At 44.6% G+C, this 24,481-nt stretch overlaps 1 protein-coding gene across 3 annotated transcripts in view; it reads left to right on the top strand.

Annotated features, from left to right (window-relative positions):
• The first annotated feature begins 237 nt into the window (after positions 1–237).
• PGGT1B (protein geranylgeranyltransferase type I subunit beta) overlaps positions 238–24,481 on the top strand; it is a 57,300-nt gene continuing 33,056 nt past the window's right edge. Inside the window, exons 1-3 of one of the 3 annotated variants that reach the window (XM_090038402.1) lie at positions 238–420; positions 12,913–13,031; positions 23,618–23,685. In XM_090038402.1, coding sequence (XP_089894528.1) covers positions 272–420; positions 12,913–13,031; positions 23,618–23,685 — 336 coding nt within the window. In that variant the 5' untranslated portion in view covers positions 238–271. The remainder of the gene's footprint in view (positions 421–12,912; positions 13,032–23,617; positions 23,686–24,481) is intronic. The other 2 variants (XM_090038401.1, XM_090038403.1) reach the window with 2 other exon arrangements.

Genomic DNA, 24,481 nt, shown 5'->3' with positions numbered 1-24,481 from the left:
CGCCCTTCCTTCCACCCCAGGACCCCTGACCAGCCTGGGGACCCGCCACAGCCCTCTGGGACCATCACCCAGTTTGGGCCCCCATGACCCTCCCGTGCCCCCCGCCCCTCCAGCCTTGCGGAGGGAGACTCTCGAGTGCCCCTCGCCCACGTGACTCTCCCGTCGCGGCGGGCTCCGGTGTCACGTGACAGCGGCCGAGGCTGGGCGGTGACGCGGCGGGCGGTGGTGACGCACATGGCGCGCGCCGGGTCGGGGCGGGCGGGCGAGGAAGATGGCGGCGGCAGCGGCCAGGGCGGAGGAGCTGGGCGACGGCGGCGGGGACGGGGAGCGGCTGGACTTCCTGAAGGAGCGGCACGTGCGCTTCTTCCAGCGCTGCCTGCAGGTGCTGCCCGAGCGGTACCACTCGTTGGAGACCAGCAGGTGCGGCCTCGCCGCGGGGGGGGGGGTGTTGTCACGGGGGCCTCCCTCCTGCGGGGCCGGGCAGCGCCCCCGGGCTCGGCCGCGCCTGCGTGAGGCAACGGGGAGGGGAGCGAGGCCGCAGCCCCGGGGCAGGGGGCTGGAAGCGGCGCTGAGCAGAGCCCGACCGCGCCCGGACACCTGATAGGGACACTCGGGTGGATTTGGTTTAAATCGCGTCGAGTGAAATGATTATTTAAACCACCATTTAAGTCATTGGTTAGGACGGCTCGGTTTTATAACTCGTGGCAAAGAGAATATCTTTTTATTAGACCAAGTTCATATTTGCCCCAAAAAAAGTTTTTATTTGCAAGTCTTCGGGCTCAGGCACCTGTCATCACCAGGCATAGGAGAGTGCAGAGACTGTAAAAGTTCTCCTAGGTTGAAATGGAAATTCATATTTCACAGGAGCTGAAGGTGTGGTGCAGCCTCCTGTTTGGAGCAGTTCATTTTGTGTAGAGGCTCAGAGTAAAGTTGGAAAGTCACTTTTTTCTACAAAAAGTTAATTCTTGTTGTTTGATACCCTCTGTTTGTTTACTTTCTTGAAACTTTGTACTTTTTGAGAAAGGTAAGGGCTTGACTCTGTGTACACAGACTTCCAGAGGGACAAGTGGGTGGGTAATCAATCAGGTGCTGTTCACAAGAGTGTTATCTCTGGAGATGACAAATTCTCCTTATGTCTGAAGAAGGGCATTTGTGCCCAAAAGCTTGCAAAGAACATTTTTTTGCACTATTTAGTTTGTCTAATAAAAGATAACACATTTACCCCAATAACCTTGTCTGTCTCTGATTTGTGCAGACAAATCCACAGTTTGGGAACCACAGATGACTGGTAGGGGGGGCACAGGTCCCCCCTGAGGTTGGCCCCTGACTTGGCACCGCTCAGGACAGGGCAGGTTTTTTTGCTGCGTGGGCTGACAGCATGTGGGGTGGGAAGGGTACTAAGGCAAGGCACAGAAGTATAGGAGTAGATATGGGGCTTTTGGCCTGCTCCTGGACCCACCCATAAAGGAGGTCCGCTAGGTCTGCTTATAGGCAGTGCTAGAGCCAAGGGGGCCGCTGTGCCCTTTTGCTGCGTTTCCTCCAGGATGGAATACACTTTGCTTGTGCATCCAGGATCGCTTCCTTGAGGAGCAGCCACTCATCCTGAACTCCCCTCCCCTTGGGGTCGTGGTCTCTGAGGGGCTCACCGACAAGCTTCCTGAGGTTGTCAAAGTCAGCTTTCCTGAAGTCGAGGACTTCTGTATTGCTGACTGACTTGCCAGCTTTACGGCGGATGGTGAAGGTGATCAGCTCGTGGTCACTGTCACCCAGTTTCCCTTCGATTGTTAGGTCACTGATAAGGTTGTCCCCCGTTGCCAGAACCAGGTCGAGCAGTGCTTTGCCTGTAGACTTCTTGGGTCAGAGCTCATCCACGCACATGAGAAAGCTTTGCAACCATTTGGATTTGGCTGAGTGCTCTTCCTATAAGATATCCGGGTAGCTGAAGTCTCCCATGACTACCATGGACTGGGAGTGTGCAGCCGCAGCCAAATCTCTGGCAAACTCCTAGTCAAGTTCTTGATCCTGGGTTGGAGGTCTGTAGTAGACTCCCACTATTGTGTCCCCTGTGCCATGTTCCCCACAGATTTTAACCCAGAGGGTCTCCAGTCGCCCACTTCGGGTGCCACTGTCAGCTTGCAGGGACGCGTAGCTTTCCTTGACAGAGAGAGCTACACCCCCCACCCCTTTTATCCACTTGATCCCTCCTGTACAAGGTATAGCTGTCTATATCTGTGGCCCAGATATATGATAATATCTTTGAGCATTAACGTATCTTAAATTAAAACTATATAGGTTTTTTGTTTAAAAAAAGCATCTTAACAAACAAATACAAATATGAATAAATCAAAACAATTATTTAAATGAAAAATATGATTTTTTTTTTTTTTAATCATTGAGTTTTATCCACTCTGAAAACTCTGCCTGGAGACCCGAGCAGAGGAGTGAGAGGAAAACAGCTTCATCCTCCCGTGGGTGTGTCGTGCCTCCCTGCCCTGCTGCTAGGGCCTTCTTCCTGCCTGGTAGATGGCTAGTTTGGCCAGAGCCAGGAGGAGGTTGATCAGGAAGACCCAGGGCTAGGCAGACCTGTGGTATGACCTAGCAAATGGCTGTTCTTACCTTATTAACCAAATTCCACTGTCACGCTAGACATGGGGCTGCTTCATGCCAATGGAAAGGGTGTCCTCGAAGTGCAGGTGTTTACCTAGTTGTTTAGTTTAACAGGTGTTCAGCTTCCAAACTTATAGGGCAGTGATATTTGACTGGGGGGGTGCAGCTCTCATGTATGTCTTGGCTGAGCTCCTTTTGGGATGCTGCACAGTGTGAGTGCTCTTGGATGGGCAGATACGAGTTACAAGATGAGCCTAGAGAGTTCAAATAGGCATCCAGAGTATCAAACAGAACCAGTCTGCCCTGCTTTGGGCTTCCTCAGTTCTTTGCCACAGAAGAGAACTGTTCCCTTTTTTTTCTGCACTCAGAAACATGGCAGAACCTAAGAGCTGGCATTTTCCAAGGGCGGCCTCAAGTCTGTTTAGGGATCTTAAATCCAAAAAAGTTTTAGAGTTTCTGTTGCATGTATTTTGCAGATGAAAAAAGTGAATCATGGTTTTTATTTACTTACTAGACAATTCTTTTTTTTTGTTTATGGCTTTGTTTCTAGGCTCCATTGGGTTAGAAATTGGAATTTGTTCTAAAACTTAGTGCAACAGTATTTTAAAATTATTTTTCTTAATTGAATAAAACCAAGCTTGCCATTCTCAGTTAATGTGTAGAGGAAGTTCTGCTGTGAAGAACGGAAATGATTTTGAATTAACGGATGGTGAAAGTGAACCCAAGCATTTCTGCTGAAGTGAAATCAGAAGTGATCAAGGCAAAAATATCTTTTGCACAAATTAAAGTACTTCCAGAGGAAGCAGGGGCTAACCAGTCTCTAAAGTGCCAGCCACCCTACCCTATCTTGTGCCTGACTTCAGAATAACATAATTTACTATGCCACTGTGAGTTTTGGAAGGGAGGCAAATATCATTTTTCAGTTATAAAGATTCCAAGTTATCTAGATAGTGAATCTAGCATGTGTGAGAGAATGCTTTATTTATAAAGTTTGATATCAAATTTAGTTGGTGTCTTTCTAAATCTACATTTAAAAAGCAGCATTTAACTCGTTAAGTCTCATTGTTTCAACATATTTTTATTTCAACGCTCTTGACAGACTAGGACATTTAGTTCGTAATGTTTAGTACATTAGGACATTTAGTACGAACTTTAGTTCATAATTTATTCTCATAACTTTGAATACAAGTAGAGTGTTGGGTTTTTTTCATTTAGTTTTTTAAAGTGATTTTGGTCCACCCTGACAGCCTAGGGTGAAGAAAGAGAATCCATTGAACCCCTTCTTGAAAGTAAAATCTGAAGTAAAAAGATGGGGGGGGGCAAGAAAGCGAAAGTATGTGAAATTCTACATAACCATGCAGTAACTCTAGATGAAAAGACCCAGAAGGTTATGTTTAGCTCTTTTGGGCCAGTTGATGATTGCAGATATTGGGAAATGCACTATAAATAATATACAGTAGGAGGTAGATCTTTTCTTTGACCTATCAGAGACAGGTCAGTGACAGTCACATACTTCTGCCTTGTTGCTTTGCACCTTGTTACATGTGAAGGTGTTACCAAGTTAGTGTCTGACCTATAAGATAAACTGTCATTGCTGAATGAAAGTGGAAATTAGTTTGATGATTTAGACCTGGTATTTACTAGACCTGTAGGTGTTGCTGAAATACGGAAGTGTAGGCATTGGGCTGAAATAGAGTAAAATACCTGTAATCTCTTCAGCTAATGTAGCTCTGATAATATCTTTTGTGAACGCTGCATTTATTTACTGTTTAGGGATGGGGGATAATTTAAGCTGTATTACACCTTCTACAAAGCACTACATTAGCATTAGCTGTTGTCTAGTGGTTGAATAATACTAAAATAAAAGATGTGTTGAATCTATTTACATTATTTTGAGCATTCTAATTAAACAGAAAATGTTCAATTTAAAGTCTCAATTTAAACCACCTTTATTTTTCATTTTTAATTCAACATGCAGTTCTTGAGCCATGACACTTTTATTCACTCAGAAAACCTTCTGTTCTGAGATGCAGTTTTAAACGGTTACCTTGTCAACATAAGAATTTGTAAACATTGATGTATTTCACATAGTAATATTTTTATATCTCAAAGGGCTTTCTTTCTAGTTTAGCTGTAGAGAAATTCAGTCAAGGAGCATATGACTTGTTCAGGGCTACTAAGGAATTAATTTTGGGGATGGAGATGAGCAGTTAGATGCTTGATTACATATCCCACGCTGAAACTGCTGTGCCCCATATCCTGAGGTTTATTTTAACATATAGTTGTAGTATGCAGTAATAGCAATATTAACTTCAGTGATACAATTCAGTAATGTCCCTACACCATTGCTTTGTGCTATAGACGATTGAAAGGAAGAGAGCATTCCCTTTACCTTTGCAGTACAGAAAGTTATGTCTCGAAACATTCTTTTTGAGACGTTTAGTACCACAAATCAGTTACTTCATACAAGAAACAGAGCCGTTTGGAAATCAGTATTGATCAGTTTCACTTATTTTAGAGGGAGGCCTGTTTACAAAATAAATTGGGAGCTTAAAACATAAGGGTCTGTATATCTATTCATTGAATCCTTTTTGCTTTGCTAGTGTATAAGCTTCCAGACCTCATAGGAGGCAAATGTCTGACATGTTTGATACTTAATTCTAAATTGACAGATATGTGAAATACCTGTATACCTAGCATTGCTGGCTTTTTTTTTTTTTTAAGTTTGTTTCAGAGTGATGGTGTACTCAGCAAATGTGACCAACATAGGTACTGGCAGCAGTTGCTTCTATTGAGAATGTATCTTTTACTTTTCTATGAGCTCTATCACTGTATGAAAAAGATTATATTCAGTCATGTCACAACAGCAGGGAACTGGATTTGATAATCCATGGAGTCCATTCCAGCACTTAAAATATATATGGAGCTCCATAATGGTCCGGTACCAATAGGAGTGTGGGTTCTCTGGCAAAAGAAATTATGGGCTCATAGTGCTTATTTGCCTGGTATTCATACTTTTTCATTCTGATTTAGCTATGGTCCCTTCCCTTATAGCTATGGTCCCTTCCCTATATATGTGATCTTTGCTGAATCCCAGCCTGATTAACAGTGGATTCTCAGATGAATTAAGAAGTTTTCTATACTCTGATGATGACTTAACTGTGTAGCATTATGTGAAAAGCATTTTTCAGCATTTGCACTAGCACACAAAGGTTTCTAGCTGCAGTATTTCTCCAATATGGGAAATACTGGCTACGTACATACCTTCAGTTAGTATGGCAGAATTCTCTCAGATTTCTTCTCCTGGTAGAAAAAATTACCCTGAGTTCATAGATTCATAGATACCAGGGTCGGAAGGGACCTCAATAGATCATCGAGTCCGACCCCCTGCATAAGCAGGAAAGAGTGCTGGGCCTACATTACCCCAGCTAGATACACATCTAACCTTCGCTTGAAGACCCCCCAGGGTAGGGGAGAGCACCACCTCCCTTGGGAGCCCGTTCCAGACCTTGGCCACTCGAACTGTGAAGAAGTTCCTCCTAATATCCAATCTAAATCTGCTCTCTTCTAGCTTGTGGCCATTATTTCTTGTAACCCCCGGGGGGGGGCCTTGGTGAATAAATACTCACCAATTCCCTTCTGTGCCCCCCGATGAACTTATAGGCAGCCACCAGGTCGCCTCTCAACCTTCTCTTGCGGAGGCTGAAAAGGTCCAGTTTCTCTAATCTCTCCTCGTAGGGCTTGGTCTGCAGGCCCTTAACCATACGAGTGGCCCTTCTCTGGACCCTCTCCAGGTTATCCGCATCCTTCGTGAAGTGCGGCGCCCAGAATTGCACGCAGTACTCCAGCTGCGGTCTGACCAGCGCCCGATAGAGGGGAAGTATCACCTCCTTGGACCTATTTGTCATGGATCTGCTGATGCACGATAAAGTGCCATTGGCTTTTCTGATGGTTTCATCACACTGCCGACTCATGTTCATCTTGGAGTCCACTAGGACTCCAAGATCCCTCTCCACCTCCGTGCCACCCAGCAGGTCATTTCCTAGGCTGTAGGTGTGCTGGACATTTTTCCTCCCTAGATGCAGCACTTTGCATTTCTCCTTGTTGAACTGCATTCTGTTGTTTTCTGCCCACTTGTCTAACCTGTCCAGGTCTGCTTGCAGCTGCTCCCTGCCCTCCGGCATGTCCACTTCGCCCCATAGCTTAGTGTCATCTGCAAATTTGGACAGAGTACATTTCACTCCCTCATCCAAGTCGCTGATGAAGATATTAAAGAGTATCGGTCCAAGGACCGAGCCCTGCAGGACCTCACTGCCCACACCCTTCCAGGTCGAAACCGACCCATCCACCACGACTCTCTGGGTGCAACCCTCCAGCCAATTCTCCACCCACCGGACTGTGCAGTCATCCAAGTCACAGCCCCTTAACTTGTTCACCAGTACGGGGTGGGATACCGTATCAAATGCCTTCCTGAAGTCCAAGTATACGACATCCACTCCTCCTCCTGCGTCGAGGCGTTTTGTAACCTGGTCATAAAAAGAGACTAGATTGGTCAGGCACGATCTGCCTGCCATGAACCCATGCTGGTTTCCCCTCAGCATAATTTGTCCTGCCGGGCTCTCACAAATGTGAGCCTTGATAATTTTTTCAAAGACTTTGCCAAGGATGGAGGTGAGACTAACTGGCCTATAGTTGCCCGGGTCCTCCTTCCTCCCCTTCTTGAAAATGGGAACCACATTGGCCCTTTTCCAGTCCTCCGGGACTTGACCCGTGCGCCACGAGCGTTCAAATATTCCCGCCAGTGGCTCTGCAATGATGTCGGCCAGTTCCTTCAGTAACCTCGGATGGAGCTCATCCGGGCCTGCCAACTTAAAGGCATCCAGTTCTTCCAAGTGACCCTGCACCACCTCAGGGTCCACGCATGGAAGTCTGGTGCCTTGCTGCTGCCTCCCTACACTCCCAGTGAGAGACTTGTCATGCCTCTCGCTTAGGAACACTGAGGCGAAGAACTCGTTGAGGAGTTCAGCCTTGTCCCCTCTGTCCGTCACCAATTGTTTCTGCCCATTTAGCAGAGGTCCTGTTCCTCCCTGGGCCTTCCTTTTACTCCCTATATATCTAAAAAACAATTTCTTACTGTCTTTTACTTGGGTTGCCATCCTCAACTCCATGGTAGCTTTGGCCTGTCTAACTGCCTCCCTACAAGCACGAGCAGAAGAGGTATATTCCTCTTTGGTGATCTCTCCCTGTTTCCACTTTTTATGTGCTCCCCTTTTGGCCCTTAGTCTGCCCTGGATTTCTCTGGTCAGCCAGGGAAGCCTCCTGGCCCCTTTCCCTCTTTTACCTCTCACGGGGATCGTCTCGCTTTGTTCTCGAAGGATCGTTTCCTTAAGGCACAGCCACCCTTCTTGGGCTCCCATCATTTCAAAACTACTACTCTGTAGTGCGTCCTTCACCAATCGCCTGAGTTCACTGAAATCAGCTTTCCTAAAGTCCAGCACGTTCACCCTACTGGTTACCTTACCCACTCGACGCCTTATGCTGAATTGTATTTTTAGGTGATCACTGTCCCCCAGATGGCTACCGATCTGTAGGTCGCCTACTATGGCATCCCCCGTTGCCAATACCAGATCCAGTAAGGCATTCCCCCTAGTGGGACCATGTACCTCCTGCGTCAGGTGGAGGTCCTGTACACAGGTTAGAAACCTGCGTGAGCGGTGGGACTTTGCTGTCTGTGTCTCCCAACAGATGTCCGGGTAGTTTAGGTCCCCCATGACCACCGCCTCTTTAGCTTTTATGGTCTCCGAGAGTTGCCTCAGGAGCCCCAAATCTATTTCTTCCCCTTGATGTGGGGGTCTGTAGCAGACCCCTACCACCAAATCCTTTTCTCCTTGCCCCCCATTTAGCCTAACCCACAGTCCTTCTACTTCCTCATCCTTTGATTCTGTCTTGATGAGAGTTGATGTATATTGCTCCTTAACATAGAGTGCAACCCCTCCCCCCTTTTTCCCCACCCTGTCCTTTCTGTACAATCTATAGCCCTCGATATGTACCGCCTGTCTGCATGTACAGACATTCAAATGCTGAGCTGCTGAAGAGTGAAGAGCTTTCTGTGCTGACACTGCAGTTGCAGGGGCCCTGTACACTCATCTCCACGTCCTCTATAGGCACCCTGAGTTTGCCTGGTGTCAGATGGCAGGACTGCATAAGACAGCCCTGATTGGCTGACCCAGGCCACCCACAGTCAGCCTGTGCTTCCCTGAAACACAGTGTGAGGATTGTGAAAAGGGCGTGTCCTGCTCCCTGCTGGAGCAACAGAGTCCAACAAGAGACACTGTCTTCTGGGAGAGGTGGGGAGAACTGGAGAACTATGTTCTTTTTTTAGAGAAGCCACAACATAGACAAACATTCACTCTGTCAGGAGAAACTCTCCTGGGAGTGATTTAACCTTGGTTCTTCCCATGTTATTTTTCTTCTGGAGTGGCCATTTTTACTCTGGGAGAAAAAGTTTGAACGTGCATACACTCATGGCTTCTCCTGAAAGAGCAGCAACACCCCCAGGAGAAACGTCATGTCTGTACAAGATCACTGTATGCCAGGCGTGGGCAGTTATTTCAGGTGGAGGGCCACTTAATGAGTTTTGGTGAGCTGCCAAGGGTCACAAGGGTAGCCCCATCCCTTAACAGGTGCCTCACCCCTTGGTCACCATTTTGGTACTGGAAGTCGAACCTCTAACCCCTGACCTTTGCCACTGGAAGTCCCTCCCCTTGTCTAAGAAGTACTCCTTTTGGGAGGAAGGGTACTGCTATCTTGAAACTGCCCCCGCCCCCGCAATAGATTCATAGATGCTAGGGTCAGAAGGGATCTCAAGAGATCATCGAGTCCGACCCCCTTCCTATGCAGATGACCCCAGCCAGATGCCTGTCCAGCCTTCTCTTAAAGACCTCTGAAGTAAGGGAGTGCACCACCTCCCTAGGAAGCCCGTTTCAAATATTGGCCACCTTTACCACGAAAAAGTTTTTCTTGATATCTAGCCTAAATCTGCTCTCTGTCAGTTTGTGACCATTGTTCTGTGTTAACCCAGGAGGCACCCTGGTGAATGGAGCATCTCCGATCCCTTGTTGTGTCCCCCTACTGAATTTTTAGGAGGCGACAAGATCACCTCTCAGCCTTCTCATGCAGAGGCTGAAGAGGTCCAGGTCCCTCAGTCTCTCCTCATAGGGCTTGTCCTGTAAGCCCCTAACCATAGGAGTGGCCCTCCTCTGGACCCTCTTGAGTCTATCAACATCCGTCTAGAAGTATGCTGCCCAGAACTGGATGCAGCACTCTACATAGAGGAGAAGCATCACCTCCCTAGTTCTATTTGTCATGCATCTGCTGATGCATGATAAAGTGTGTTTGGCTTTGCTGATGATTTCATCACACTGATGACTCGTGTTCGTCTCGGAGTCCACTATAACTCTGAGATCCCTTTCTGCTTCTGTGCTGCTGAGAGGGTCACTTCCCAGCCAGTAGGTGTGATGGATATTTTTGCGCCCTAGGTGCAGCACTCTGCACTTGTCCTATTGTGTACTTCCCACTTTTCTAACCTGTCCTGGTCTGCCTGCAATCATTCCCTACCTTCCAGAGTGTGCGCTTCACCCCACAATTTAGTATTATCCACAGACTTGGACAGAGTGCACTTCACACCCACATCACTGATGAAGATATTGAGAAGTACAGGTCCAAGGACTGAACCCTGTTGGACCCCAGTATCCACATCATTGGAAGTCAATACCGACCCATCTACTACCACACTCTGGGTGTGTCTCTCTTTCTAAGCCTGGTCTCAAGAGCCCTGTAGTCACTCATGATATGGTTTGGACTACTCCTGGCCTCATTGTTTGTTCCCACATGGATGAGGACCAGGGAATAGTTGTTGGAGGACCGGATGACATCAAGAATTCTTGCTGTGATGTCCCTTTTTTATTTAAATATATTTGTGTCCTGATTTACATGTGCTTGCATAGTGTATCTAGAAGCAATTGCATAATAGCTCAAAATACAGTGCTTCTCTTGTATATTGTGTGTGGGAGGTAAGGAGATGTATGTGGGGAGGGTGTAGTGGTGTGGATATGATGGGTGGGTGTGAAGGGGTGTGGGGTATGTGGTAGGGGTGGGACCTGTGGGAGGGTGTGAGGTTATGGTAGGTGGGGTGGGAGAGAGAGTTGGGGCTGGGCCTCTGGCTTCATCATGTGCGGCTCTTGTGGACTATGTAACCCTCATATGATGCAGCTAGGCCAACGCTGTGCCAGGCTCTATACTCCTGCCACCCCACTCTGGGTCCCTGCTAGCCCCAGGGCAGCAGCATGGGCTCCACACTCCTGCCTGCCACTGCCACTCTGCTTCCCTGTTTTCCATCTTGCACACCTGCCTGCCACTGCTGCCACCACTTCCCAGCTGCCACTGCTCCCTGCACCCACTGCTGCTTCCTGCTGCCACTCCACCGCTCCGTTTGCCTACCACTGCTGCTTCCCACCCACCTGCCAGCTGCTCTGCCTCCAGCCCACCTCTTCCAGCACCACACAGTTCCCAGCTGCATGAGCTGATTGCAGCAGTTTACCTTCCTCCCTCCATCCGATCTTATCTGGCTTTCCGTTTGGACTGAGGGAAGGTGGGAAACAGCCAAAGGGTCACCAGGCCAGAAGCTGCAGAGGCTTCTGATTGGGGGCAGGGTGGAGCCAGGCGGATCTTGCTGCTCAGCCGCTGGGTCCTGCCACTGCCTCTCCCTGGGTCCTGCTGTTGCTGGTGCCTTGTCTTTTTTGACAGGCAGCCACATGCAGATAATAATTAATTTTCTAAATTTTTAGGGGCCCTGGATAGAATGACCTGGAGGGCCAGATTTTGCCTGCACCTGCTGTATGCAGACCTGCCCAAACTTTACCTTTAGTTGAATTGAATCATCTTTAAGTTTTTTTTTCTTGTGTCTTCTAGGTCAGTGTTTCTTAACCCACCCAACAAAAGTGGGTTGCAAGAATATACGAACGGGTCATGAAAAAAACTTTAAAAATGGATTGTGCTTTAAAGGAGAAAAACATGAAAAAACATGCGTTTTCCTTTGCAGGCTGGCAGAGTTCCAGCCTGCAGGGAGCTGCTTCGGGCCCCCCTATTCCCTACATATCCCACACTGCCCCACATACCCACCCCCTACACCATACGCTGTGGGGAGTAGGGCCTTGTGGCAGTGGGTCAAAAGCAAAGGACACTGACAGGGCCGGGGGCTTTTTTGTACTTAAACTATTGACTGGGTCTGGACTGGTCCTTAGTAATTATAAATGTGTCCTGGTACAAAAAAGGTTGAGAACCACTGTTCTAGATATTGGTTTGACTGTATATTGGTGAAAGGCTAGAATAGTGCCACAGGTATGGTTGTCTGAAAGTATTGGGGTAAGAAGTTTTGGTTAAGTTTATGCTGCTCAAAGAACTCTAGCTGTCTGATTAAGATGATCATTCTGCTCACATAGGGGCTCCTGTATGCACCTTTTATGTTTTTGAATCTATACTTAACATGTTTTTTTTCCCCTATAACATACAATAAATTGAAACAGCCTTGAAAACCAATTGTTCACAAAATGAGCTTATTTTGGCTGTGGTTATTTGTATTAATGTCACATTATGTAACACAGAGACAAAGCTCCAGTGTTTGCAACATACCCTTTTTGAGAAAATGCTTCACGTGACAACAAAGATATGACAGCATGACCTGAGGATGTTATGTAGGGTGGAGGGGATGAGTTTTATGAACCACAACTCAGAAATGTGAACATAACAAGTGCTCTGGGTAAGTCCATGCTGCTTAGTGCTGGTGCCAGGTAGGGCCAAACTGAGATGTGCTGTGTTGCTCTGTATGTGTTGCCTCCTAAGGGCGTTAATGCAGTGCTACAAAAACACCAATTGACTGTTCTTCTGCAGTGATTACCAACTTCCATGCAGTGCAGCACTAATGTGTGCCACTTTGCAGTAACACCACTGGGTAGTTAGATCCTCAGGCTGATGTTCTAAATATCTGAATTATCGTCACAAACGTGCATTAGCGTCACAAAAAATGGGATTTACCTAATAATCTTGCCCAAATATGTGGAGACACCCAAGTGTAAGGAATATAACCGAATGCAACTGGTAAAATTCATAACTAGAAGAGAGACTTAATGAGTTGCCCCTCTTAGTCACAGGTTGAAATACTGTAGACTTTTCTATTTCTACAAGAATTTGTTAATCTCCGCTGTGACATTTATGGTGGGAGGTGTAAGCCTTATCTTTTTCTTTTAGGTTGACAATTGCATTTTTCGCCCTCTCTGGTCTGGATATGTTGGATTCCTTAGATGTGGTGAACAAAGATGATATAATAGAATGGATTTATTCTCTGCAGGTCCTTCCCACAGAAGACAGTGAGTGAGTTTTTAGCTTTTTTATTGCCTTTAACACCTTTTATTTTACTTCTAGCCCTTGGGAGTAATGCATGATTATTTATTTATAGATAGAACTTTTCAAAGGTGCTGACTCCATCTAGCTCCCAGTAATATAAAATGTGAGTTAAGAGTGCCTAGCAGTTATACAAATTTGTATTAAAAATAGCCTTGCGAAAGAGAGCCTGACTCTTTTTAGACAAATCCATTTGTCTTAGCTTCCTAACGTTACAGGTATAAAATTACTCTGAAGCTGTAGGAAATGTAAAATTCCAAGTAAACCCTACCAAAAATAAATGGGCATAATAACGTCTTCCATTTAGTTAGTAGGAATTCTTAATTTTGCTTGTAGGTAGTTTGGTGGTTTACCATTTGCTTTCTTCGTTCTTGAACCACCTGGAAACATCTCTTTAAAGAGATTAATAGCTGGGAGGTGTGTGGGGCCCAAGGCATATCAGCCTGTGTGGGGCCCTGAGGCAGTGGGGGGTGGTGAGTGTCCGGAGCTGGCGGCTGCAGCAGCAGCAGAGCTGCTGATGCAGGGTGGCTGTAGCAGGGCCTATGCAGCACTGACCGCAGAGCCCAGGGTAGTCGCCCCAATTTGCCGACCCCCAGGGACGGCCCTGCCTACAAGAGATGTATCATATGCAGTTATCATCCTTAGTGATTGCACTGACCTAGCTGCTTAGCATGGTTATAAGCAACAGTACAACAGGCAAATATTACTAATGTGAGGGAGCAGCAGGACAGTCATAAGAAGCCCGAAGGAAAGCACTTTTGAAAATAGGGAGAGAAGGATTAGGGTATAAAACAGGGCAAAAATGACCCCCTGCTTGTTTTTAAAAGGATTTAGATCTTGCAGCTAAACTGCCTGTCCTTTAAGTGAAAAATACTAGTACTGTGTCAGTTAAACCTATTAAAACCTGATTGCCTGCTGCTTAACACAATGTATAGTGATATATATCTGCCTAAAGTAAATGTGACATTAATTGCATTTTATTCACACTTAATCGGACATAAATGATGAAGGGTGGAAAATAAATCATCGGTGAGGGGTGGAACTACCAGGGCCCCTCTGCCAATCAGTGGGGGATGGGGGGGGTCACTGAGGAAAAAAATTTGAAAATGTTGCTGGGTGCCACAGACATCCTACGATTTTATTTTTTTAAATTATTATTATTATTATTATTTTTTTCCTTTACCTCAGGATGCTTTAAGTAGATCCTTACTTATGGTCACCAGGCCAAATCCAGCTACCAAGCAGTTGTATCCAGCCCATGATGCTATGGCCCAAGTAGGGGTGATGGGCACATTTGCCTGTGCACTCTACTTTGCCATACTGGTTTTCTTTGTGGGGGGTGGGGTGTTGAACTTTGTACTGCTGCCTCAGCCCTCCCTGTGTGCTCTTTCAGGTGTCCCCTTAATGTAGGCACTTCTTTTCTCACTGCTGATTTTGTCACTTTGTGGTAGTTGGTGGTGATGGGAACCAGTAGCAAAGGATAAGAGGTGGCAGCAGCAGTAAGTCCAGTAGCGGGCACATGAGTGAGAGAGCAGCCGTTGGCATAGAGCAGGGAGGGTTGGGATGTCATTAGGCAGTTTGGAGTGGTGAGTGTAGTTGGTCACAAACAGGGACTTGCCTTCAGATCCAGCTGTCTTATTTTGGCCCAGCACTCCATATAGGTGGCTGATCCCTGCTTTATATTGTGAGAAAAAGGATACAAACCCTATCGTCTTTTGCTGATCACTTTAAAAACAAATTTAGCACTTTTTGGAAGATCTTGAGAGACTTGAGAGCTCTGGACTGGAGTAAAACAGCTATGGGAGAGGCAGGGCAAGGGCAGCTATGCTAGTAAGACATCTGCAGGAGGGAGAGTTTGCTTCAAAGACTGCCATTTGTGATGTGAAAGTAATCTATCCACTAGATACCAAGCATTGAGGTCTCTGATAGATTTGAAAATGACATAGCCCTGGTTAGTGTTAGAAACGCTTGTGGTTTTAATAGCATTGTTCAAGGGTATGGTGTTTTATATTGGCAAAAACTCGTAGTTGATACAATTTTATATCAATTTTACGAAGTAGTTTGGTGTGTGTAGCTTATTTTGTCCAGCGATCTAGTATAACAGCAAAACCATGGGGTTTTTTTCTGGTAGGTTCTGAGCCTGTGTTAGAAGGGATAGCTAGACTGGCAAATCCTTTCCAGTGTAGACTACATCTGAGAGATGAAAACGTACCTTTTATTTTCAATGCTATCCCACTGAAGTTTTCGCTCCCCCGCATGTTTTTATTGCATTCAGATTTCATTTAAAGCAGGTTCATTTCTAAAAAGAAAAGTTTCTTATTTAAATGAGATTAAAAAATTGATGTAAATAAAATCAGATTTCTTTTTCCAAAGGAAAAAAAACAGAGGGAAGATATAGACTCTGCAACTAGAAAGTAAAATGTTGCCAGACTTTGAACTTGATTTTTTACAATATCCATTTCTGATTCATTTGGCTGCCTCCTCAGCACTTGAAGAAACAGGAAAAATATTTTTTTGAGATCCCATTCACAGCTGAGGCATCTGTTTATGTGTTTGAGAGTTAGAAAATTGAGCTACAATTGGTCTTACTACTCTTATCTAATCTCCTGTGTAATGCTGGGTCTTATCCACTTGGATCACCCTGAGAGAACCTTGCTTCAAGAATAAAAATTCTTATTTTAAAATTAGTGCTAGTACTTAAGCTTGCAAAGATAAGTTTCCAATTGTGACCCAACGTAGCATAATGCTGTCTTCACTTTGGCCAGCACAGTGAGAACTGTGCAGTCCTTGGCTGTGCGTGCAGTGCAGATGTCATAGTTCTAAGTTAAGGCTGTGATTTTACAGATAATTTACTTTGCTCAGTCATGCATGCCAAACAACTAGTAAAATGCACAAGTAACTACAAAGGGGACAAATAGAAGTGGTGGCCTTTTGTTGTCTTTTCCACTCAGTGCTGACTGCAACACTCATTTAAAGGAGGAACAGCTTTGTTGTTATTTTAATGATTCTGAACAGGCTCTCATTTTCAGAGTTTTGCATAAACTGCATACAGTCATTAGTAGAAGCACTGGTGTAGATTGGGGTACATTGTGGCTCTAAGTTTGTAGCCAGTAGCCCACAATTTAAAATAAGTTGGCCTTCTCCAAGCAAGTATTTGACTCCCATGATTTGGGGAATATAGCCATGGGAGGGGGTTAAATTGGCATAGTCCTGTCTTTCCGCTTAGGTGAAGCAGACTTTTCCAAGTGCTTCTCTTATGATTGTTGGGGATTGTGAGTGCTGTAGAATTTAACGTTGATAACTTGTTTTGCTTCTAAAGTTTCTTTTAGTAGATGTTCAGATATTGTTAAAACTAGAAATTAACACTAGATGGTGCCATTTCTTAACTATATTTGCATGTAATGTTTTAGCTGGCTGTGTAGGTGCTGGCTAAAGTAACTTTGGGTATTTAAAAACTCAGATAATGTGATCAACTTAAATCAACCTTTGTCTGCCATCTTTGCCATGTGAAACAGTTTTCAAGATTTTATAGATGAGTCTTCTAAATATCATGGCCTTTCTTGTTCATACCATAATTCACCAGCAAAAGCAGCTATTTTCACTTCCTTTTTAGCACTTCCTTTTCAGCTTAACCATCTATTTTTAATGAAAAAAAGGCCAGCTGTAAATCTGATAGTCCGGGGGCCTTAAGTACAAAATGCTTTTTATTTTAGGAGGCTGAGATGTGGCTCCCCTCTGATAATTATTCATCTTCTTCCGTGAATAATGGATTGCTGTGTTGCTTTCCCCAGGGACTAAGTATGTCTTCACCTAAGCTGCTAGCCAAGAAGTGTCAAAACTCTGAACTAGCCAATTGGACTACTTGACCAGAAAATCATTGTTCGCCAAAAAAACAACAATAAAATTAATAGCACTGCTGATAAAACCATGGCATTAAAAGATTACAGGTATTACTTTCTGCTTGACATCAAACCCCAACATTTTACAATAAAAGAATTGGTGCAGTAAGCTCCACAGAAATTAAAGAAATGAAAAGGGATGATGATGGAAATAAATAAGTTTTGGTTAATTTAATTTTAAAAACCTCACTTTCCTCATGGTAGTTGTCAGTTCCTGGGCCAGCTGTACTTCTGGCCGTCTTGGTCTCTCCTAGTCCACTTCCATTCAGGTATCAGATGCCAGCATCCTCAGGGTGTAATCATATTACTTTTATGCTCAAAACAGGTCTTGGACCGCAGGCCACTAACCAGGACTGTCTCAAGGTCAGTACTGGAAGCTCTGTTCACTTCAAGAGCAATAATCTTTCTATCTGGTGACCAGGGAGCCTTCTTAAAGAAAAGTATTACTTAGAACCACATAATTTAATAGAAAATGTGTTTTAAACTTTAGTCAGACTATTATTTGCCTAGCTTCTTTAATGTTTACCATTGCCAGGAGGTCTGGAAAGAGTCCATTTGTTTTGGACTTTTTTTACAGAATTTGTTAGTTCCTTTTTAGGCAGTTCTTTTTTTACTATATATTTCTTTTTTGATCTCTAATTTCTGAGCTGTGGCAAAAATACTGCTTAATTTGGCCTGGGGTATAGGTTCTTGTCTGTAGTTGTCACACGTGTTTATTGGAAGTTAGCTGTTAGATTGTTCTTGTGGTTGCTTTTCAAATAGTTTCCAGCTAAGCTGGATCACTATATTTGTACAGAATGTAGTATATTGTAATATACTATATTATAGTAGTGAAATAATCCAATAACATAGTGTATTATAACTTTCAGACCAGATCATAGAGAGAAGTAAGGTTGGAAGGGACCTCAAGAGATCATCTTGTCCAACCAGAGATCAGACCTGTAACCTTGATGTTATTCGCACCACACTCTAACAAACAATATTCAGTAAATTACATATGTATAGACTGAGATTAGGTAGCTCCCTGAGTGTCACAGTAGCACAGAGTGAGAAAGAAATTCTTTTCCTCCCTGTTAATTATTGGAACTTGTGTTCAGCTTAATTGCAGAACAGCCCGGCTCACAGCATGTTCTTACTGTATTTACTCAAATGCAACACAAGGCTTTTTCTCCCAGTCAGCATGTGGAAAAAAGCCCCTTGTCTTACATTCACATGCAAGGAAACCACACATTAAATACATTTTCTTATCTTTTGAACTGCTGCTGAATGTAGCAATCGCTTCTCGGCCTCTTGAAGGCTCAGATTGAGCGAAAACATTTATTCTTCAATGTGCTCAGGAAACCAACTCTGAAGCTGATTAAATGCAGCCACAGCACTGAGCATGACTATAAAGTATATGGCCCATATTGGGCAAACATGCTGATGGGAACCTACCATAAGGGTAGGCTAGTGCAACCCATCTGAATACAATATGTGGTAGTGCCCATTGAGTGCAGTCCCCCTCAACATCAACTCTTTTCCAAGCCATAGCTACTACATTGGCTTCATTTCGACTGCCCCTTCACTCCCACAGCTGAACTGTGCCTTTCTTTCCCATTTCCAATGTTTCCTGTTTCTACACCAGCCTTAAATGTCTGGCAAACGTCACCAAACAGGGCCCCAAACAGCTCACCCAGAATCCCTTTGTTGGCCCTTCTCTCAGCCTGTCACGTATGATTAGTGTGGCCTTGCCTTCTATAAGGTTGAGCTGGACCAGATTACTATATGCCTCATGCATATACATTTTTGGAGTATATCCCAGGACTCAGAACAAGAACACTCAGTTGTAGTCATGAGTGGGGGGCTAATTAGCACATGGGTTGAGCTAAGTCTAAGGGTACTATATGCAAATTTCTATAGCTATATTTATTTCAGGGTCAGGTGGGTTTTTTTTAAATTTGCTTCTCACTTCCATGTGCTCAGTAAGATTAGGGTCTAACAGTAAGTGGGGGGAAAGGGCTACAGGAGGAAGAAGTTTGGGGGTGGTAGAGGACAAAGGGGTAACCTGACCCCGCAGATTTATTTTCCTTGCAGTAGCAGTAGGAAGGGTACAAATTCAAGGCAAGCTCCAATAATTAGATTTTATACTTCAAAAATTATATGAAATATATACATTTCCCATATATAGAATCTAATTATTGGGGGGGATTGTTATCTTGTATTTGAGTAAATGTGGTATTTGCACCAAGCTATATCCTGTCACCGTAACAGTTTGTAAATTGTAAAGAAAAGCATTCTCTACTCCTTAGAAGTGCATTGATACATCGGTTCATATAGTATTGGCATTGATAAAAGGAAAATTGACATTATTGACTATTGGCTTTTTTGACTGATGTGGCTGATAATGTCACTGATAAGTGCTGCGTGCGTGGGCGTAGCCACAGCATGCAGATGGCCAGGAATGCAGCCTGGCAGCTTGGAGAGCAGTGTCTGGCTGGTAAGTCTGTGGTGGGGAAGGGAAGGGGGGAAGATTGAGGCCCCCACGGTAAAGGAGGGAGTGGGTTGGGGCAAGGGCAGAGGCAGGCACTGCCCAGCCAGAGCAGGGTGGGAGGTGGAGATGAGGCTGTGAACCGCTCACATGGGGGGCGGCTCCTGCCACTGCATGCATCCCCAGGGAAGGCATGGGGGGGTGCCCCCTAGATCTGTATTTGGGGCGAGGGCGGCCTGCTGCTGTGGGCTGTGGCTGGGGTTGGCACTGGGATCTTCCTAGCAAGGGGCTGGGTCAGGGCTGTTCTTAGGCTAAGTGGGGGTCTACGGGATGGGCTAAAATTCACTGTAGCCCTGCTCCCAGCACCGCCTGCACCTGCCCTGAGTGTGGCCCTGGCCCAGCCCCCCCCACCAGCAAGAGCCCAGTGCTGCCCCTGGCACCAGCCCACAGCAGCAACCTGCCGTCACCCCTGCACACAGATCTAGGAGGGCACATGTCCTCTGTGCCTCCCCTAGGTGTGTGCGCCCTGTGGCAGGAACCGGTGACCCCCTCCCCATGCCCTTTGGATGAGCCGCTTGTGGCTCTGTCCCATGTCCCAACCTGGTTAGGCAGTGCCTGCCCCTGCCCTACTCCCTCCCTCACCATGGGGGCCTTGATCTGTGCCCCCCCCATGGACTTACCATCCAGACGCTGCTTTCCAACCTGCCTGGCTACATATCGGCAATCGGATCAGTAAAGGCTGATATGGCTCATTAATAATTGGCCATTGGTATTGGGCCAGAAAATCTTTATCTGTGCAGCCCTACTACTCCTAAAATTAATGATCTCGAGTGGGTAGAATGGTGATTTCCAAGTGTACTGTCTTGATTTCATGTACTCTAAACATGTCACTGATTTAGTTTTAAGTCTAGCCAGTGGTGGTTTTGCTTGTGTCCAGTCTAGGACAGCTGATCTTATTTATTTTAGGAAATTACGTAGGACAGGGCTATCCAACTGTCTCCCACCTGGCTGCCACTCCTCCCAGTAGCTTCCAGGGTCTCCAGGCTCCCCACCCCTCCTCCAGCTTTTGCTTTCTGCCCCACCCCAGGGGGCAGTGTGGTATAGCTCACTGCATAGGGCAGTGGGGGAGCCCACAGTCATAGAGAGGAAAGTGAGGAGACTGCCTTCATGTGCAGTGAAGTGGTGGGGAAGTGGGGGGCCTGCACCGTATGTGGCTCATGCTAATGTGGCCTCCACTAGTGTGGCTCATGTGGCCCTGGCCACTTAGAAGTTGGACAGCTCTGATCTAGGCTGTGGAACCACCAGGAAACACTCAGTTGTATGGCAGCAATTTTAGGTGGCTTTGTGCTCTCATTTTCACAAATTGTCTTAGTTCTCCTTTCCTTCAATCTGAACCTCTTTGGGTAGAGGCCTTTTTTGCTGTATTCTTAAGGTGTGGGACCCAACACAATGGAGGACCCAGTCCTTAGTGAGCCATCTAGGTGTGCCTGCAAGATGAGTAAAGAATCTGTCTCTAAGAACTTTGTTCCTTGCTCCTGAAAGTTTATTTATTTATTTATTTCTATGATTTTAAAATAGGGTGTGCTACAATTAATGTGGTGGTTAATACATAATTTTGGGGTGTGTGAAGAGAAAATTACCAAGGCTTGATTCCTCCTCAGCATTTTATTTATCTTTATCTCCATATACTATAACAGATGATACCAATTTTCTTTTTAAACCGGACTGACCTTTGTTATATTTCTATACATATAATTTTCAGCTTGGACAGGGGCAATGGAGGTTTTCGAAATTGCAAGCATTTCTTTCCATTAAGTAAGCACTTCACTGCACTTCAGAATGATGGCTATAAACATAATCAATCTAGGGACCTGTCTGGTAAATAAACGTTTCACTAGTCTAATGGCATAGAAGTATTTACACTGGCACAAACTCAGGCACGTTCATATAAATTGTATTAGATGCAAATTGGATCTTAAACTGGTGTTTAAATTGGAAAAGAGTATTATTGCACTGTGAATCTGTTGGCTACAAGGGACCAACTCACAAGATCTTAATAAATTCTTATTTATTGTATGGGATTTGAAGTTACTAATAAAATCATAAATGCAAGCTTTGAGTTATGAGGGGTACTGGCCACCTTACACACGTAATTGCTGCAGTAGTAATATAGTGCCGATGTTGGTTTATACCTATCCGGGGCACTGGAATCTGTCAATGGTCAACTTCCTCCAAGGTGATGTCTTCTCCAGAAGGTGGTTGCCTGCTTGTGCTGTCTCGATAGGTCAGGTGCTAGATGAGAGGGCACCACTGAGGGTCATGCTTCACTGCCTTTTATCCATTTCTGGCAGATTTCTGTGATCTGCATCATCTTGGCTACCCAGTCTGGACCTCGATGTCCCACATGGGTCTTGAGTAGTGCATGAAGCTGTCATTGTGGCACATGTGTTGTTTCAGGTGGCTTGTAGAATACAGTTAGAATGGCTTATAGAGTACAGTTTTGTAATGGTAAGTTTCTCTAGCTAGGCTATGGTCACTTAACAGCCATAGGCTCTTGCTTTCTCATTCAATTACCTACTGACTTATACATACTTGCATTCACTCAGGGGATCAGCCCAATACAGCAATACAATTCCAGTGATTTACAATTCCAATGTATTCTTATAATAATAATTTTAGTAATGCAAGGTATGACTTACTCTAAAGAATACATTTGTTAAAAGATGTAAAACATAAAATACAGAATGCCAGGCCAAAGATGAGACAGATGTAATATATATTTCTCATTTTTATAAAAATGCAGTGTGAGGTGGTGAGGATCAAAGACCACTGGGGACAAGTGAGTTAGGTTAGATGCAGTCACATAGACTGATTTAGCATGCACTTTAAACAGGTATGGGAAGTTTGCTTTGGGACATAGGTTTTAATCAAAGGGGGAATGGGTTCACCAGGATATATTTAAAATCATGTTTTCAATGCACCTTGGCTTTTCTTGTCTCTTAAAGGCTTTGCTTTGAAGTGAATATTTTAGTTCTTTTGTTTTATTTAGTGACACTTAGCTCAGTTGCTTGCTATGTAGATGTAGTTTGTAGGTTTCTCCTACAGAAATCAACTTCAGCTTTATGGCTTGCTCTGAGCTTTGCCACACCCATGCAATGAATGTGCTAGGTCTCTGCCAGTACTTGGAAGGAAAAAGAAATGCACAAAAAGGGGAGGGGGTGCAGGCAAGAAGGGGCTTCTGTTATATCAATGCCCAGAAGGGAAGTGTACAATGGGAACTCCCTGTTACAAATCTATATTGGGAGTTTCCATCATTGTAACTATTTTGTAGTATTTTGGTTCAGATTTCTATAGTATAGATGGGGAGTTTTAGGTCCAGAGTATAAACCTTTTATGTTTATTATTATTTGAATACTAAAACATAGGGCTCAGCACTAGCTTTGTACCTCCAGAGACTTAAAATCAAGGACTTGGGTTACTGCACCTAAAAAAAAAGCATCGTTCCGCTATCTAAAAGGCTAGCATTATGCGTCATTTGAAACTATATTAACCTATCCTAGGTATTCATGCCATAAAGATAAACATGATATAGAGAACTTCAACAGAGTTCCATATTTGAATAAACAAGCAGCTTTTTCTTGGGGAAAAAATACGCCCATATGTATTTTGGTTAGAGAGAGCAGTCCTGTTAGCTCTTCACAATGTCTCTATTAAATACTTTTGTAGTTCAATGTAGTGACCTACCTGTTGTTGTGAAATGGTTTAGTCAGTGCCCAATTAAATCCATAGAAGTCATCTCTGTGTTCATGTACATCAAGCAACAGAACTTAAATAAGGGTGCTGTGAAAAGCAAGTCTTACTGGATAGAAATCTAGATGCAAACAGCTTATTCACATGGTAGACACTTTTCTAGGAGGTACTAAGAACAGTGGAGGAAATTCCATGCTAGTATAAATAGGATATGTGAAGCAGATAAAGCACCTTCTGCTGCACTGTTATCTTTCTGGAGAAAATTGTGTTACAGGAGTAACATGTTGAAATTAGACAGTACTGAAAGGACCAGAACAAGCTATACAGATACTTAGTGCTAACATATCTTGGATCTGGCCAAAATTTAAGTTTCATCAAAGTAAATCAGTTGCCTTTTTCCTTTTTTTTCTTTTTTTCCCTCCCCTCCCCTCTCCAGGAGCAAACTTGAATCGCTGTGGCTTCCGAGGCTCTTCGTATTTGGGGCTGCCATTCAATCCATCCAAGGTTAGTTGATGCTTTGTGTGAGGGGAGAGTCTCCAATACAAACACGTAATGATCTTGTGGCTTCTTCATTGATGCAGTTGTACAATCCTTAAATATTTAGGAAGCAAGTGTGGATCCAGGCAACCTTGTTTAGTCAAGTGAATATTAAGTTCATTGTATAGTTTTTAAAAATCTCTAGCATGCTTCTAAGGAAGACAGTATTGTGTCTGCATTTACAAATGTCAGGGGAGAAACTGATATACCCCCTGTAGTGGCTTGCATCAACCCGCACTGCAAATCATTGGCAGTTCTTGGAACTTTTTTTTTCTGTTTTTTTTTGCACCGGTCCTGGAAGCACTGCAATACCAGGTCAATGCAGTTCTTGGAACAATTGCAGTTGACAATCCAGCCAGGCAAAAATTTTGTGGGGCTTAAGAATTGCAAGTGGATCTGGGCCAGAAAAAGCAGAATTTCCTTAAAGCCAAGGAGATGTATGACAGGGCACTTGAGTGGATCCTGTGTATTACTTGAATGTGGGCGAAAATGTGTTCACACCTACTGCTAAGGGAGTGGGTGCTACACTTGGAAGATAAGAATAGTGGTGAACTTCACAGGGATGGGTGGGGGAATTGGAAGAGGGAGCAGAAGGCTTGTCTGTGCTGCTTCTGGCAGGATAGCTGGTGGTGATGTGAGAAGAAGATGCAGATTCAGGTCCAGGCCAGATTCCAAAAAGCATTTGGAGGAGGGAAAGGGGGTTAGCAGGAAGATTTGCAGGATCAGGTGTAGCCATCTGCTGGAAGTATTTCTAAACTGCAGT

Source organism: Crocodylus siamensis, chromosome 3, assembly GCF_052110815.1.
Source record: "Crocodylus siamensis isolate JL-2025a chromosome 3, ASM5211081v1, whole genome shotgun sequence".
Lineage (NCBI taxonomy): Eukaryota > Metazoa > Chordata > Crocodylia > Crocodylidae > Crocodylus > Crocodylus siamensis.
The sequence above is the reverse complement of the archived record's forward strand: the minus strand, read 5'-3'. Positions and strand labels throughout refer to the sequence as shown.